The sequence below is a fragment of the Pelodiscus sinensis genome, chromosome 2 (genome assembly GCF_052426305.1).
Source record: "Pelodiscus sinensis isolate ZL-2025 chromosome 2, ASM5242630v1, whole genome shotgun sequence".
NCBI lineage: Eukaryota > Metazoa > Chordata > Testudines > Trionychidae > Pelodiscus > Pelodiscus sinensis.
Window position 1 is genome coordinate 86,683,795 of NC_143053.1, and position 15,155 is coordinate 86,698,949.

The 15,155-nt window shown below is 44.9% G+C and overlaps 1 protein-coding gene across 5 annotated transcripts in view; it reads left to right on the plus strand.

Annotated features, from left to right (window-relative positions):
* MTCL1 (microtubule crosslinking factor 1) overlaps nucleotides 1-15,155 on the plus strand; it is a 172,872-nt gene that overhangs the window by 126,663 nt on the left and 31,054 nt on the right. For all 5 annotated transcript variants that reach the window (XM_089776306.1, XM_089776307.1, XM_075920965.2 and 2 more), the window contains one exon: nucleotides 962-1,150. In XM_089776306.1, the coding sequence (XP_089632432.1) occupies nucleotides 962-1,150 (189 nt within the window). The remainder of the gene's footprint in view (nucleotides 1-961; nucleotides 1,151-15,155) is intronic.

Here is a 15,155-nt window from a genome sequence, read left to right on the forward strand (position 1 = left end):
GGGAACTAGTGATTTGGGATATCCAATCTGAAACCCTTTAGAAGGTGTTTGATTTTTCAGACAGTAAGCACCATTCTGAAAGAAGGCATTCAGAATCAACTACAGATTTTGGGAAGTTTGGGTCTTATTAAATAAAAAGACTGGGAAAGTGGGATTTTCTCAATCTGCTGCTCTAACCAATATTCCTGGGGAGGGGGAAATATCTTTCAAATTCATATAATTCCAAAAACATCTAAATGATTTAATGTTTTGCTAATATTTATGTACGTCCTTTCAGCATTTGCTGGCCCACAATTGCCGCAGGTGTTTGTGTTGCCAAATTAAGCAGAACAAATGATTTTCAAGTCAGGAATGACCATTTATAAGTGCTACTGAACTATTGTGCTTCTGTGTAAACTAAATCCACACCTAGGCCGTGTCCAGACTCAGTGGTTTTTTTCGGGAAAAGTAGCGTCCAGACTCAAGCCGCGTTCTATCGAAATTATTTCGAAAGAACGCGGCTTTTCTTTCGATGGCGGTAAACCTCAAGTTACGAGGAAGAACGCATTCTTTCGAAAGTTCCTCTTTCGAAAGAAGGCGTTCTTCAATATAAAGCGGCCGTCTTCGAAAGAGAGCTTCCATACTCGCTGGGTGCTCTCTTTCGAAAAAGCGGATTTCTCTTTCGAAAGATCCGCCTGCAGTCTAGACGCGATCTTTTGAAAGAGGCTCTTTCGAAAGAGCCTGCAGTCTAGACATAGCCCTAGTAGAAAAACATCTTTTCTATGGCTTCAGTGATTTCAGTGTGCCAGGTTGTATTCATGTTATGCTATATAACAGCATTCTCACTGGCTTGCAGAATGTGATTTAATAAATTGCAACACTCAAGGAGATACCTTTTCTCCAGTCTTCAGCAGATTTTTTTTTTGTCACTACAGTTAATATACAAACAGGGTCTGTGGAGTTTTTTCTCTTTCCATTTTAGATTGAGCACCTCGATGCCCTACCAGAATTTGGCAATCAGTCTGAACAAAAGGGAGATGATCCAGAACGAGATGAGGAGGAGGATGACCTTGTGTTTGCACTGACAGATTATTCCCCACATTCCATAGCAGAGAGCAGTGACCGTGGACCACAGCTGCAGACTGCAGAACTATTGCAGCATCAAAAGCAGGTACCACACCAGAATTGAAAATTACATGCTGTGCCCTGGGATTTAATGCTCTAGATTTTTTTAATGCTACTCATTTTGTTTTGCTGCTATTCTGTTTTACCTGAAATTGTTCATAGAACTGAAATCCTAACTGCACAGCAGCTTTAATGGGTTTCATCCATTAATATCTATATTTAATATAGAGTCATGTGATGACTGCTGTTCTCTTGGCAGATGCTAGGAGTGAAAAATCACATTTCCTTTTGTGGCTTGTTGCCCAGAAAAATATATCAATATCTGATGGCTTGCAGAATTTACATACTACTCTTTCCTGAGCAATTCGATTGCATTTTACCATCTAGCCATTAGAGAAGGGGATATGATTTTTATTGCTTTTAAATAATTTAATAATCTTGCACATGTATTTATTTTAATGTCTTCCTTAAAATGAAGGAAAAGTAATGCCAAAGTTCTGTAATGTCATTGCACATCCTATGCAAATGGTAAAAACAAACCTTATCTGTTCCCCTCAGTGATCTCCTGTGCTATGTCTAGCTTGGGGTTGGACTAGGCAAATGTGAGGAATTTAATCTAGTGAATGGAATGAAATCAACAATTAGGGTTCAGATTGGGAATATTTTTAAACTGCTCAAAGGCTATGTATTGAATATATTAAATAGAGTAAAACTGTAATAATAATAATTAGTAGTAGTAGTAGTAGTAGTATTTATTATTTATTAGTATTTAATAAATTATATTATTTATTACTTTATATTATTACATAAATAAGTAATACAAAAGAGTATACAAGGTACAGTTATCAAGTGTTCCAGTAGGAGAGTAAACCAAAATGCAGTAAGTTATTATTCCCTTTAACTTCCATCTTCCATCTAAGTTCTCCATGGAGTCTGGAGTAGAAGGGGCATGATCCTGCTTTGCATTTATGTGGAAGGGTGCTGATTCTCAGGGGGGCGCCTCTGTGTGAGGATCCTCAGGACATAAACTGGTCTATACTACTAGTACAGTATTTGGGATGGCTGTGTGATCTAATAGATCCACTCTCGGAAACTCTCGGAATTAATTAAATGGCCCCCTTGTGAAAATTATTGCTCCCCCCCTCCTCCAGTCTATAGAGAGCTGCATTAGTGTTCTTACAGCCTGTGTACAACTGGGGTATAGAATCATAGAATCATAGAATAATAGGACTGGAAGGGACCTCAAGAGGTCATCGAGTCCAGCCCCCGCCCTCAAGGCAGGACCAAGCTCCATCTACACCATCCCTGACAGATGTCTATCTAACCTGTTCTTAAATATCTCCAGAGAGGGAGATTCCACCACCTCCCTTGGCAATTTATTCCAATATTTGACCACCCTGACAGTTAGGAATTTTTTCCTAATGTCCAATCTAAACCTCCCCTGCTGCACTTTAAGCCCATTACTCCTTGTCCTGTCCTCAGAAACCAAGAGGAACAAATTTTCTCCTTCCTCCTTGTGACACCCTTTTAGATATTTGAAAACCACTATCATGTCCCCCCTTAATCTTCTTTTTTCCAAACTAAACAAGCCCAGTTCATGAAGCCTGGCTTCATAGGTCATGTTCTCTAGACCTTTAATCATTCTTGTCGCTCTTCTCTGTACCCTTTCCAATTTCTCCACATCTTTCTTGAATTGTGGCGCCCAGAACTGGACACAGTACTCCAGCTGAGGCCTAACTAGTGCAGAGTAGAGCGGCAGAATGACTTCACGAGTTTTGCTTACAACACACCTGTTGATACAACCTAGAATCATATTTGCTTTTTTTGCAACAGTATCACACTGTTGACTCATATTCAACTTGTGGTCCCTAGATCCCTTTCCGCCATGCTCCTTGCTAGACAGTCGCTTCCCATCTTGTATGTATGGAACTGATTGTTCCTTCCTAAGTGGAGCACTTTGCATTTCTCTTTATTAAACCTCATCCTGTTTACCTCTGACCATTTCTCTAACTTGCTAAGGTCATTTTGAATTATGTCCCTATCCTCCAAAGAAGTCGCAACCCCACCCAGTTTGGTATCATCTGCAAACTTAATAAGCGTACTCTCTATCCCAATATCTACATCATTGATGAAGATATTGAACAGTACGGGTCCCAAAACAGACCCTTGAGGAACTCCACTTGTTATCCCTTTCCAGCAGGATTTAGAACCGTTAACAACAACTCTCTGACTACGGTTATCCAGCCAATTATGCACCCACCTTATCGTGGCCCTATCTAAGTTATATTTGCCTAGTTTATCAATAAGAATATCATGCGAGACCGTATCAAATGCCTTACTAAAGTCTAGGTATATGACATCCACCGCTTCTCCCTTATCCACAAGGCTCGTTATCTTATCAAAGAAAGCTATCAGATTAGTTTGGCATGACTTGTTCTTCACAAACCCATGCTGGCTATTCCCTATCACTTTATTACTTTCCAAGTGTTTGCATATGATTTCCTTAATTACCTGCTCCATTATCTTCCCTGGGACAGACGTTAAACTGACCGGTCTATAGTTTTGCCTTTGCTTTTTTGACCTTCAGTAACTGAGAACGCCGATCTCTGGCTACAGTGTAGTGAAATATGGCTTTTACAGAGCTCTAAATTTGTTACAGGGTCAGAATTAACCTGCAGTGAGATTTCCTTTTTTTGCATTAGAGAGTGGTATGATCCTTTCTTACCAATAATAATTAGCTGGAAACCCAGTAGAGAAGACTGTTTTAACTCTCAATGTATCTCTCAAATACAGAAAGCTTGGCACCTGAGGAGTGTAATGCATGTCATGAAGCATACTAGACACTGAATCACAGAATCATAGAATACCAGGACTGGAAGGGACCTCAAGAGGTCATCAAGTCTAGTCCCCTGCCCTGATGACAGGACCAAATACTGTCTAGACCATCCCTCATAGACATTTATCTAAACTACTCTTAAATATCTCCAGAGATGGAGATTCCATAACCTCCCTGGGCAATTTATTCCAGTGTTTGACTACCCTGACAGTTTGGAACTTTTTCCTAATGTCCAACCTAAACCTCCCTTGTTGCAGTTTAAGCCCATTGTTTCTTGTTCTATCCCCAGAGGCCAAGATGAACATGTTTTCTCCCTCCTCCTTATGACACCCTTGTAGATACCTGAAAACTGCTATCATGTCCCCCCTTGAAATACAGGATAACTCTCAAAATAAATAATAACATTTAGCAAACTTGATGTTCTTGCAGTAGCCACACCGCACCTATTTCCTGGTTAGAAGGTAGAAAACTTGGTTTGCCCTCTCAAATCCACTGGAGTCCCGTGCAGTATTCATGAGAAGAACATGTTTCTATCAGCAGTGGTACTGAGACATGATCTGTTACTATGAGTCATTTCCTTAAGTGAGATTTCTGGAAATGCTGAATTAGAAGAGCACGTAATACTTACAAAAACGAATTATATGCATGCTACTTACCACCATTGCCACTTTAATTGAGATTAATCTCAGAGTAATAATTCTTTCAGAGAACACATATTTTATTCATATAGTCTTGATTGATAAGATTGCTGTTTAAGGCCGCACTTGAAAAGCTAATATATGGCTGAGGCTTTTTGAGCAGATACTGGTTTATATTATTTTATTCATTTGTAGACTAATTTAGTCTACTTGGTGAACACAGTTATTTGATACTAGAAGATTTACTCCATATTGCTCAGGTCTTTAACCCTGAAAATGTTGGTTAATCTCCAAGGCTGTGTCTAGACTACACCCCTCTGTTGACAGAGGAATGTAGATTAGGCACTTCAGAAGTGCAAATGAGCCCAGGATTTAAATATCCCGGCTTCATTTGCATACTCACGTTTGGGCACTGTGCTAATTACGCATCCTTTTGAAAGTGAAAGTAAAGTGTAGTCGTGGCTCTGCTGACAGCAGGGAGCTTTTTCGGCAGACCCTGTACTCCTCAAAAAATGAGGTGATTGATTTGCATCCCTTTGTCAGCAGAGGGATGCAGTCTAGACGTAGCCTTTGTAGGTAAGGAGAGAGGTGGAGAAAGGGGAGAGATTGATTCTCGCTACTGGGTAGATAAAGACTCTTGAGAGGAGCAGTCCTGTCTGTCACTTCCGTGCACACTTCACTTGACTATTACTTCAGCCTGTCCTTCCTGACATAATCCAGCTCTTCATATTGCTGACTTACTGCCTCAGACAGGGACTCCAGTATGAGTTGTATCCAAAGTTCAGGCAAAGAACTGACATAGAACTAGTAACATACAGTAGCAGAGAAGAAAGGCAGCAGGGAAGCAAACAGCAAAATGAGGCTAGTATCCCAATGGAGGGTGTCTTTTAATATTGCTTGAAGCGGTGTATGAGGGTAGGTGGGTTGGTGAGTGTTGCCTAGGGAAGGGGCCATGTTGGTTAAGTGGAAGGGGTGAAATGCCTGCTGCGTAATGTGAGAACAGAGAAGAAGAAAGTTCACTTATTTCTGCTCCCTCCATAAAGTGCAATAGAAATGAATATATTCATATTTTGTGCTCTGGAGGTACAAGCAAAATCCCCAGTTATATTTTGGGCTTTTACAATATTTATCTTTCTTTCAAAGCTTGGTTTAAAAAAGGAAAGCCATGGGGAATAGTAGTTAATATTGAAATGTACTCAAATGATTTGCATCAAGATCCAGCTCCACTCTTGCCCGGCTCCACGACCACAGAGGGGGAGCTTCTTGGGATCCCCTCTGTTGCGGCTGCTCCTGACCTTTGTGTGTGATGCCCTGTCACAGCAAGCTTCTGGTTCTTCCCTGGCTTCTTCTGAAATGATACGTGAAATTCTCAAGGGGAATAAAATGGACTGAGATGATCCCAAGCTAATGTTTGCTTTGCTACTTGGACCCCAACTTCTCCAGGCTGGAGGGGAAAGAGGTGGGGTCAGATCATGGGTTTCTAACAACACATCCAAATAGTCTTAATATTTACTTTTTTATCCCTGGGAATTTTCTTGGAGGGTGAGGTATTTGCTGAATGCAGATAAAATCATTGATCATGAAAACTTGCTGTAAGCATCCTTGGCTGTAGCAAACAGGCACGCAGTAGCGTTAAGCTACTTTTATGCTACTCTGCTCTTAGGTCAGCAATACATCAGTCGGGACTCCTCTGGTCTACAGTGTAGTGGCAGCCAGTGTCCCCACTGAGACAACCTGTAATGTTAACCAGGGTTTCACCTGCATGCAAGGAAACCCCACCATTCCCCGTTTCCCCTGGCTTCATCCAATACGCTGGCCCGTGGAAGGAGCAGGAAGGACATAAAAGCCATTATTTTAATATCAGTGGAGTTGCTCATTTTTTTAAAATTAAGTACCATATATGTTCACATGCTTTGCTGGGTCAAGTCCTGAGCAGTTTGAAACATGCAGGACTGAGCCCTAGACCTCTTCAAAGGACTCTTAAAATAAATGTGAAATTCCTGCACAACGCCATTTTAAACACTGTGGCTGTACCAACAAAAGTCAAAGAATTTTCTAAAATTTCTCCTGATCTTTTCAAAGCAAGCAAACAAACAAAAAAGCCTCTCTGACAACCCTGCAGAAGGTAGATGAGTAATTTCAAGCAGAAGGGACTTTGAGGAGATTAAAGGAATGAGATTGCATTTATATTGGCAAGTTAGTTGGAACCCCAGCAGCCATAGGAAATGGCAGTATCTATAGTGAGCTTCCAAGTACTCCGGTAAAGCAGCATTCCTCAAAGTGGACCACGGGCCCGTTTGGGAAAGTTGTTAGTGGGTCTGTGATGCTTTGTTTATCTAATGGGCCTGTAGCCCCAGAGCTGCATGGCCCCCATTGGCACCAGTGCAACATTTCCAGCTAAGAGGAGCCATGGAAGCAGCAGCTTAGGCCATGCGGCTTCCCACCTCCCCCCTTAGAATCATAGAACACTAGAACTGGAAGGGACCTCAAGAGGTCATCGAGTCCAGTCCCCTGCCCTCACAGCAGGACCAGGCACTGTCTACATCATTCCTGACTGGTGTCTGTCTAACCTGCTCCTAAATATCTCCAGTGATGGAGATTCCACACTTGACTGGAAATGGCAAACCAGAGCCAATGGGAGCCGCAAGACTCTGTGGCTATGAACCCTTTAGTTAAAAAAAAACAGTGCAGGCCTGCTAGCGGCTTTCCCAAAGTGGGCCTGCAGCTCACTCTGAGAAACACTGCTGTTGAAATAGGCATTAGACCTCTACAGATCTATATTGTGGCTCTTCTCTAGAACAGCTAATTACTTTTTGTTTATTAAATAAACCTAGGTTTTTACATGAATTTATGGTTGAAATGTTACACACACAGACAGGCACCTCAAAGCTATGATTCCGGTGGCAAACACAATCAATTTAAAAATAACACTTCTGCCTGAAATGTGTTACCTATCACAGTTACAGTTTGCACCTGAGATCACTAGAACTAAAACAGATTTGAAAAGGAATATTTCTTCCCTGTTAGTTTATGAAGTGCATTTAACAGCATTTTGTAAGTGATTATTTTCATTGTTTTCCCTGTACAGTCACTCAGTTCATGTCAATCTTTACTCTGCACAATGGGGGATGGAGGTATTTTTTAAATGTAGAAAAATAGGTTTGTAAAACAAAGCAAATTCACAATGGGACTTGCAGAGAGGCAGGTGTAATGCCCAAAACTACTTTTTTTCTTTGACTACAGGAGAGATTTTCAGGATACAAAAGGCTGCTAGTCCAAGTGGCAGTTAGGCCTTTATCCTCCATTAACTCAGTTAGGTGCCTAACTGACATTTTTGCCTTTGAAAATCTCTCCCTCTTTTCCAACTGAGGGTGTCTCTGTAGCTTGGCTTCATTGTATAGGGCTAAATCCTAGACCCCATCAGTGTGGGGAGGCAACTTAGGTAACTAAGAGGAAGTAGTCCAGGAGAGTGTTCCAGTTTTTAACCAGAACGAAAGACAATTGATCTGGCAAGTGTCTTTTTTGCTTCAGAGGAAGAAGAGGGAAGGATGAGAGCTTCTGGTGGGGAGTAGGGATGTAAGGGTATGTCTACACTACCACCCTAGTTCGAACTAGAGTGGTTAATGTAGGCAACAGGAGTTGCAAATGAAGCCCGGGATTTGAATTTCCTGGGCTTCATTTGCATATTGCTGGGTGCCGCCATTTTTAAATGTCCGCTAGTTCGGACTCCGTGCCCGCGGCTACACGTGGCACGAACTAGGTAGTTCGGATTAAGCTTCCTATTCCGAACTACCGTTACTCCTCGTGGAACGAGGTGTACCGGTAGTTCGGAATAGGAAGCCTAACCCGAACTACCTAGTTCGTGCCACGTGTAGCCGCGGGCACGGAGTCCGAACTAGCATTTAAAAATGGCGGCGCCCGGCAATATGCAAATGAAGCCCGGGAAATTCAAATCCCGGGCTTCATTTGCAACTCCGGTTGCCTACATTAACCACCCTAGTTCGAACTAGGGTGGTAGTGTAGACATACCCTACAGGACTAGTCTCTCCTCCTCCCCCTCCCCCACTGCCTTTATCAGATAGAGGTAGCAAAGGGGGAGGAAGAAAATGGGGCTATTTAAAAGCAGCAGTGCTGCTCAGAGCCTGGGGTCAGCTGCTCCATGTGGCACTGCCACTTTGAATGCTACATGGAGCTCAGGATCAGCTGACCCTCGGTCTCTGGGCGATGCTTTGAAATGCCGGGTGGAATTCAGAATTAGCTGGGGACCACGGGCTCCACGTGGTGTGCCAGCGACGAAATGTACAAGATTCCCCAGTAAGGGCTCTTGTGCATTTCAAAGCGGAAGAGCAGCATGGAGCTTGGGGCCAGCACGGGACTCAACTAGCAAATTAATAGCTACTTAACATCCCTAGTGCAGAGGAGAAATCGTCTAGTCTACAGGTTAAATTGGTTTATCATAAATTATGTATATTTGATATATTTTTAGTGTCTTTCACAGTTTGTGTGTTTGCCCTGAGGCAAGAGGATTGGTATATCCTGTAGTGAAAAAGAGTAGAGAGCCTTAAAATGTTTGGCCTGTGGCCATAGAGAGGATACCTTTGAACTTGTGCTGAATAGTTTTGTGGAATATTCGGACCATGCAAAGGGGATGCTCCAGAAGGATTTACTGAGGCTTTGTCTGCACTTAAAAGCTTAAAGCGCAGCCACAGCAGCACTTTAAGCTGAAAATGTGGCCACAGCACATGAGGGGAGTAGCTAACAGAGCTGGCAGCATGACTCCCAGTGCTGTAACCTGGTTCACACTGGCACTTGACAGTGCTGTAACTTGTGGTTGGCAAGGAGAGTTGTTTCAAGAAAGTTACAGCGTAGTAAAATGCTAGTGTAGACTTAGCCTACGTTCCAGTGCAAAATGCTCTTATTTTCCTATAGCTTTTAATTCTGTCCCTTTTCCCACTTGGAACAAGGAAATCAATCTTTCAGTTAAATTTCTAGAAAAATTGCCAGGCCACAGCAGAAATCACAGAATAACATAATTGTGTTAAGTTGCCTCATGGACGCTTATGATTTTCAAGTGCTCCCAATCTAATATTTTCCGTTGTGATACTGAGACCAGATTTTCAAAACACCCACTTATTTTTTGGCCTCTAAACAAGAGCTGAGTTTTCTGAATATCTGGCCCTCATTGCACACCAGAATAAAACACCTGGTGGTAACTGTAACATCACATCGACATGTTGATAAATAGGTGATGTTATGTGCCTATGCAGCATGTGATAATGTGTAATGTTCTAACCTGCATTATAGCAGTGATCTTAATTCTGCTTCTTTGGTTGTGCCTGTTTTAAAACTCTATGCTATACAGTATTGCATGTAGCAACTCATTTTTTCCTTCAGTTTAAACAGATTACAGTTAAGTCAGTGAGTCACCTGCAGACATTTCCCCATGTGTATGGCATTTTCTTTCCTAGTGAACCATATGGTACTCCTGAGGGAATTCTTTGCCACTGTACAATGCAGAATTTTGGAGAAATTAATGTTGTGCAGGGAGAATTTCCTTCCCCCCACAGAAATGGACTGCAGTGCTGCTAGACCCAGGTGGTATAGAAGACACTGATGAGCTCCAGGACCCAGCACAAGCCACAACTGAGCCAGGCTGCCCTGCTAGCCTGGTTCCTAATATACTTGAAATGCAGAGCCATGGCAGGGGTAAGTCCCGGACCTGGCGCAGGGCCGGCTCTAGGTTTTTTTGCCGCCCCAAGCAAAAACAATTTTGGCCACCTTCCTCTTTACCCCTTCACCCTTGGCCCACTGCTGCAGAACAGGCCCTGAGGAGGAAAGTGCCCCTTTCACCTTGCGGCTCTTTGACTCCCACCACGCCCTCCAGCCTACATCCTGTCTCCCCTCCACACAAATCCCCGTCCACACACATCCCGACCCCCCCCCCCCACCAAACTCAGTTTCTACCTTCTCTCCTCTCCCAGGCAAACCCGACCCGTCAATGACCAGACCCAGTCCGCCCCCTTTGCTTTCCCCCACCTAATCCACCCTGCACCCTCTCTTCCCTCCCAGCCAAACTGGATCCCCCCCCTCCCGACAGGACCCAGTCCGCTCCCCTCTCCCACCTCCCCCCACTGACCGAATTCCGTCTCCTTTCCCCTCTCCCTGCCAAACTCTCATGTCCCCTTCCCACAGCATGCGTGGAAATGTTGGAGCGCCCTCAGAGAGGAGTGAAAGTGGCATGAGTCCCCCTACTTCCCTTTCTCTGCAGCTGTGAACATGCCTTCTGAGGCAATTATAAAACAAATTAGGGAAGTTCATGTTGTTTCCCTTTCTGTTTGCACCACTTTATTATAACTACAGATGAAATTCATGAATCGCACACAGAGCCCAGACGTTTGGATTTCCTGAGAATTGCCTGAGAATTACAGAGAATCTGTTCCCTCAGGTTGCATAGTTGTAAAGCCAGTTTATGAGCTGGGCCAGTTACCAAGACCTCCAGTCCATATTCCTAAACTCTGCATCAAAGTATTTGGGACTGCACTGGATTCCACCTGTCCAGCACACAAGAACTTGCAGATGTGTTCCTGGGTACCTGCTCTAGCTGCAGTTTTTCAGGCACCATCACAAGTTTATGAAAATACCGCATTGGACTTATGCAATGAGATTACTTCCACACTATTTGAATATCTCTTAATCCTACGTGATTAGAAAATAGGCCACTCTTTTTAAACTCCTCTTTTCCCCTTTCCATAAAACCTGCCTCTTTATGGGAGATGTAGCATAAGAAATGCTAAAACGGGAAACAAACAAGTAGGCATGTTAATAATTGCACTTCATCTACAGTCTCCTTAACTACAATATTTGATGTATCTCATGCCCGACTTTTTGTCATAAATGTAGAACCCCTAAACCTTATAATTATTCTTCTAGCCCTCAATATCATGATGGCTTTCTAGAGAGAGAATCTAAGAGTATGTCTAGACTGCGGCACTATTTTGGGATACTGGAAGACTGCAGGTGCACTATTCTAGCATTCCTGTAACAGGGTTAAGGGATTTGTTGAAATTGTGCCTTATTTTGAAATTTGGCACTGTGCAGACAGTGCCAAATTTCAAAAGAGGCTCTTTCGACCTAGACTCAGAATAAGCTATGCAATTTGCATAGCGCAAATTGCGTAGCTTATTCCAACAGAAGGGTGCTGTCTAGACGCATCCTAAGATTAGAGAGCTGTGTGAATCTTACTGGGGTCAGGCATTTAGCCTACAATTTACAAATGTGGAGGCTTAAATTTAGAGAAAATAGGAGTGAGAGAAGAGCCGCCAGGCCAGGGCTCGCCTGCAGCCGCCGCAAGAGACTCTGCGGCCAGCAGCTCACCGGGGTGCTGCGGATGTGCTGAGGGGCCGGTGCGGTAATGCAGTTGGCTGGCTAACCCGGGCAAACACCTAGGAGCAGAAGAGAGGCAAAGTGCTGGATGGGGCGCTGGCTGCACGCCAGGGTCCAAGCTCTGCACGGAGCAGGAGGAGGGTCTCCTGAACTCTCCTGGTGCTGATTAGACAAGAGGCCAGAGGGAAGGGGGGAGGTGGTGGGCGGGCGGTGAAATCAACAACAGCAAGCGGCGTGGCGGCAATCCGAGCGGGGATGACCATGGAGCGCAGCTGCCCGCCCCTGCCTCAGCAGGAAGTGGTGGAAGCCTGGCTGGACGATCACTCGGACTTCACCCGCCCTTATTTTGTTCGGAAAGCCCCCCTACCCCACAGATGATCCCCTTGACACCCCCCCCCCACACACACACACACATATACACACCCCTTTCCCCTCCGGACAGCTGGCAAAAACAAAACCAACATGCAGCCGCTCTTGTGCCACTGCCACCCAAGTTCCCAGCAGCAGGCGTGCCCCGACTCTGCCTTCCCGACCCGACACCCACCGGGGGATTGAGGGAGGGAGGGAAAAGGAGCTGCTGCCTCACCCCTCGGCGCGGTTCCCAATGGCCACAGGCTTTGCGTGCCCCACTGGTCATGCTGTCCCAGCCCCCGCACTTCTCCAGGGCAGTGGGAGCTCTCTGTGGGCTGGGGGAGTGGGTCACTCGCTGATTCCCAAAGTGCCGCTGCTCTTGGGCTTGACAGCTCAGCGGCCGCGTGTGGTGAGGCGAGGCAGGAGAGGGGCCGAGCAGGCTATAGGCCGGGTGGGTTGTGGGTGGTGGTGAGCCAGCGGGGTGCTGCATTTGAGGGGAGAGAGCTAGAGCGGGGAGTGGGGGGATCTCGCCAGTTCAGGGCGCGGGGCCGTGGCTGTTTCTGTAGTCGGAGGAGGTAATAGAGGTTCCCTCCACGCCCAACACTGAGGCGCTGACCCTTCTTCCCAGGCGGCCGCATGGGGCAGCAAGAGCGCGCACTCCCCCTGCAGGCCGCTGGCTCTGCCGCCCCGCCCATTGCCTTGGACGGCCACAGGCAGGCCTGCGTTGCGCGGTAAGGCTGGCCAGAATGCCACCCCTGGACATGTGCCGCCCCAAACACCTGCTTGTTTTGCTGGTGTCTAGAGCCGGCCCTGACCTGGCTCAAGCTGGGATAGAGCCAGGCTGCTGACCAGCCTGCTAAAAAATGTACTGGCAGGGAGAGAGAATGTGTGTAGTCTATAGCATTAAACCTGTAACTTTTGCTTACTGGTTAATCAGTTAATCGACTATACTATTACATCCCTAGTTCCCAGGGAAGGGAAGGAGACAATGGCATGCAGGGAATTTCATGCAAGCCTGAGACCAAATATCGTGCTGTTTCTCTCTCTGGATTCTTGGGCTCTAGAGAAAGGAGGATAGATGACTGGGCCTGGGAGGAGAAGGGGTATGGGTGTCTGGGCCTGCGGGGACGCAGCTGGAATTTGAGAGGTAGGGGGTACAGGTATTTGGACTAGGGTTGCCAACTTTCTTTTGGCATCAAACTGAACACCATAGTCTCGCCCCTTTCCCAGGCCCCACTCCTGCTCTACCCCTTCTCTGACGCCTCACCCCCAACTCACTATATTCCCGCTTCCTCAGTAGCTTACTCTCCCCCAACCTCATTTTCACTGGGCTGGGACAAGGGGTTGGGATGAGGGGTTTGGTTCTAAATGAGTGTTCCAGGTGTGGGAGGGTGCTACGGGATGAGGCAGGGAGTTGGGGTAATAGGGGAGGGAGTGAGGGCACCAGCTGGGGGTGTGGGCTGTGGAGTAGGGCTGGGGATCAGGGATTTGAGGTACAGGAGAGAGCTCCAGAATGGGATGTGAGGCCACGGGTTTTGGAATAGAGGGCACTGTAGCATGGGGTACAGATCACAGCTGGAGGATTCTCTGCATCTTGGGGTCTTCAAATTATTTGAAGGCTTCAATATCTGAGCTATATGTGAGAGGATTATTCTAGGAGGGGGTGGGTGAGATTCTGTGGCCTGCATTGTGCAGGGGGTCAGACTAGATGATCATGATGGTCCCTTCTGACCTTGGAGTCTATGAGTAAGTTGAGTCGGGGTTGGGGTGGTTTCTGGTATGGTTACATTGTTCATCGGTGTGCACTAGCTTCCAGCCCTACTCCTAGAGATGGGGCTATTGCCCCGTGCTACAGATTCTACTGCAGAGCCCACAGTACAGCCAGCTCCCCTGGAGAGGGCCAGCAGCCAGGAGCCATTGCATGCTGGAAGTTTGCAGAATTTTAAAATATTGTGTGCAGAATTTTATTTTTTTGGCACATAATTTCGTGTGTGTGTGTGTGTGTGTGTGTGTGTGTGTGTGTGTGTGTGTGTGTGTGTGTGTGTGTGTGTGTGTGTGTGTGCATGCACAGAATCCCCCCAGGAGTATTATTGTTTGGAATAATATCAACTATAATTTTTCTAAGAATATTTGGCATGTTTCATTAGCATTTACATGCACAATTCTGTATTTCAAACCACACCGGACAAAATACTAGAAAATATTAGATTAAGAGTAAACCTGCATTGGTAGGATGGAATAGCTGATATAATGGGACTTCTAGCTCTCTAATGTGACTATTTGTAAGTCCATGCTATAGAACCATAGCACTGAAGTATGCAAAATGTGGTGTGAATCTCTATTGCAATATATTGTCTATGTACCAAGAGATCACTTGGAGGATTTTAGCCAGTCCCTGAAGAGAACAATATGAGATTTACATAGAATAGCAATTCTGGTTTTATGAGCTACTTTTTGCATTTACAATTTAAATCTAGGTCAATAATTGCAAATGATTATGGAAAAAATATTTATATTGGATCTCATGGGTCCCAACCAAGCAACTAGAGCTAAATAGCCTTGAACTTCAGGGACAGTTTAAAATCCAAACCCACATCTGGAATTTTCAGATGGCCTGTATCTTTACAAAGTACTGCAGATACAGCCACACCTAGACTTTGGGGTGTTGCAAATATAGATCTGAATTTTGCAATGTGAGTCCTTTTTGTGTCTTGTTTAAATTTCTGCAAGCATGAATTACCCAATCTGAAAATAGCCCCCATATTTGAATTTCATCAGTCACCAGACAAGAAGAATAGGTAGAAGTCAAAAAGTGACAAAGTTTAGTGAGAAAACACAGAGAA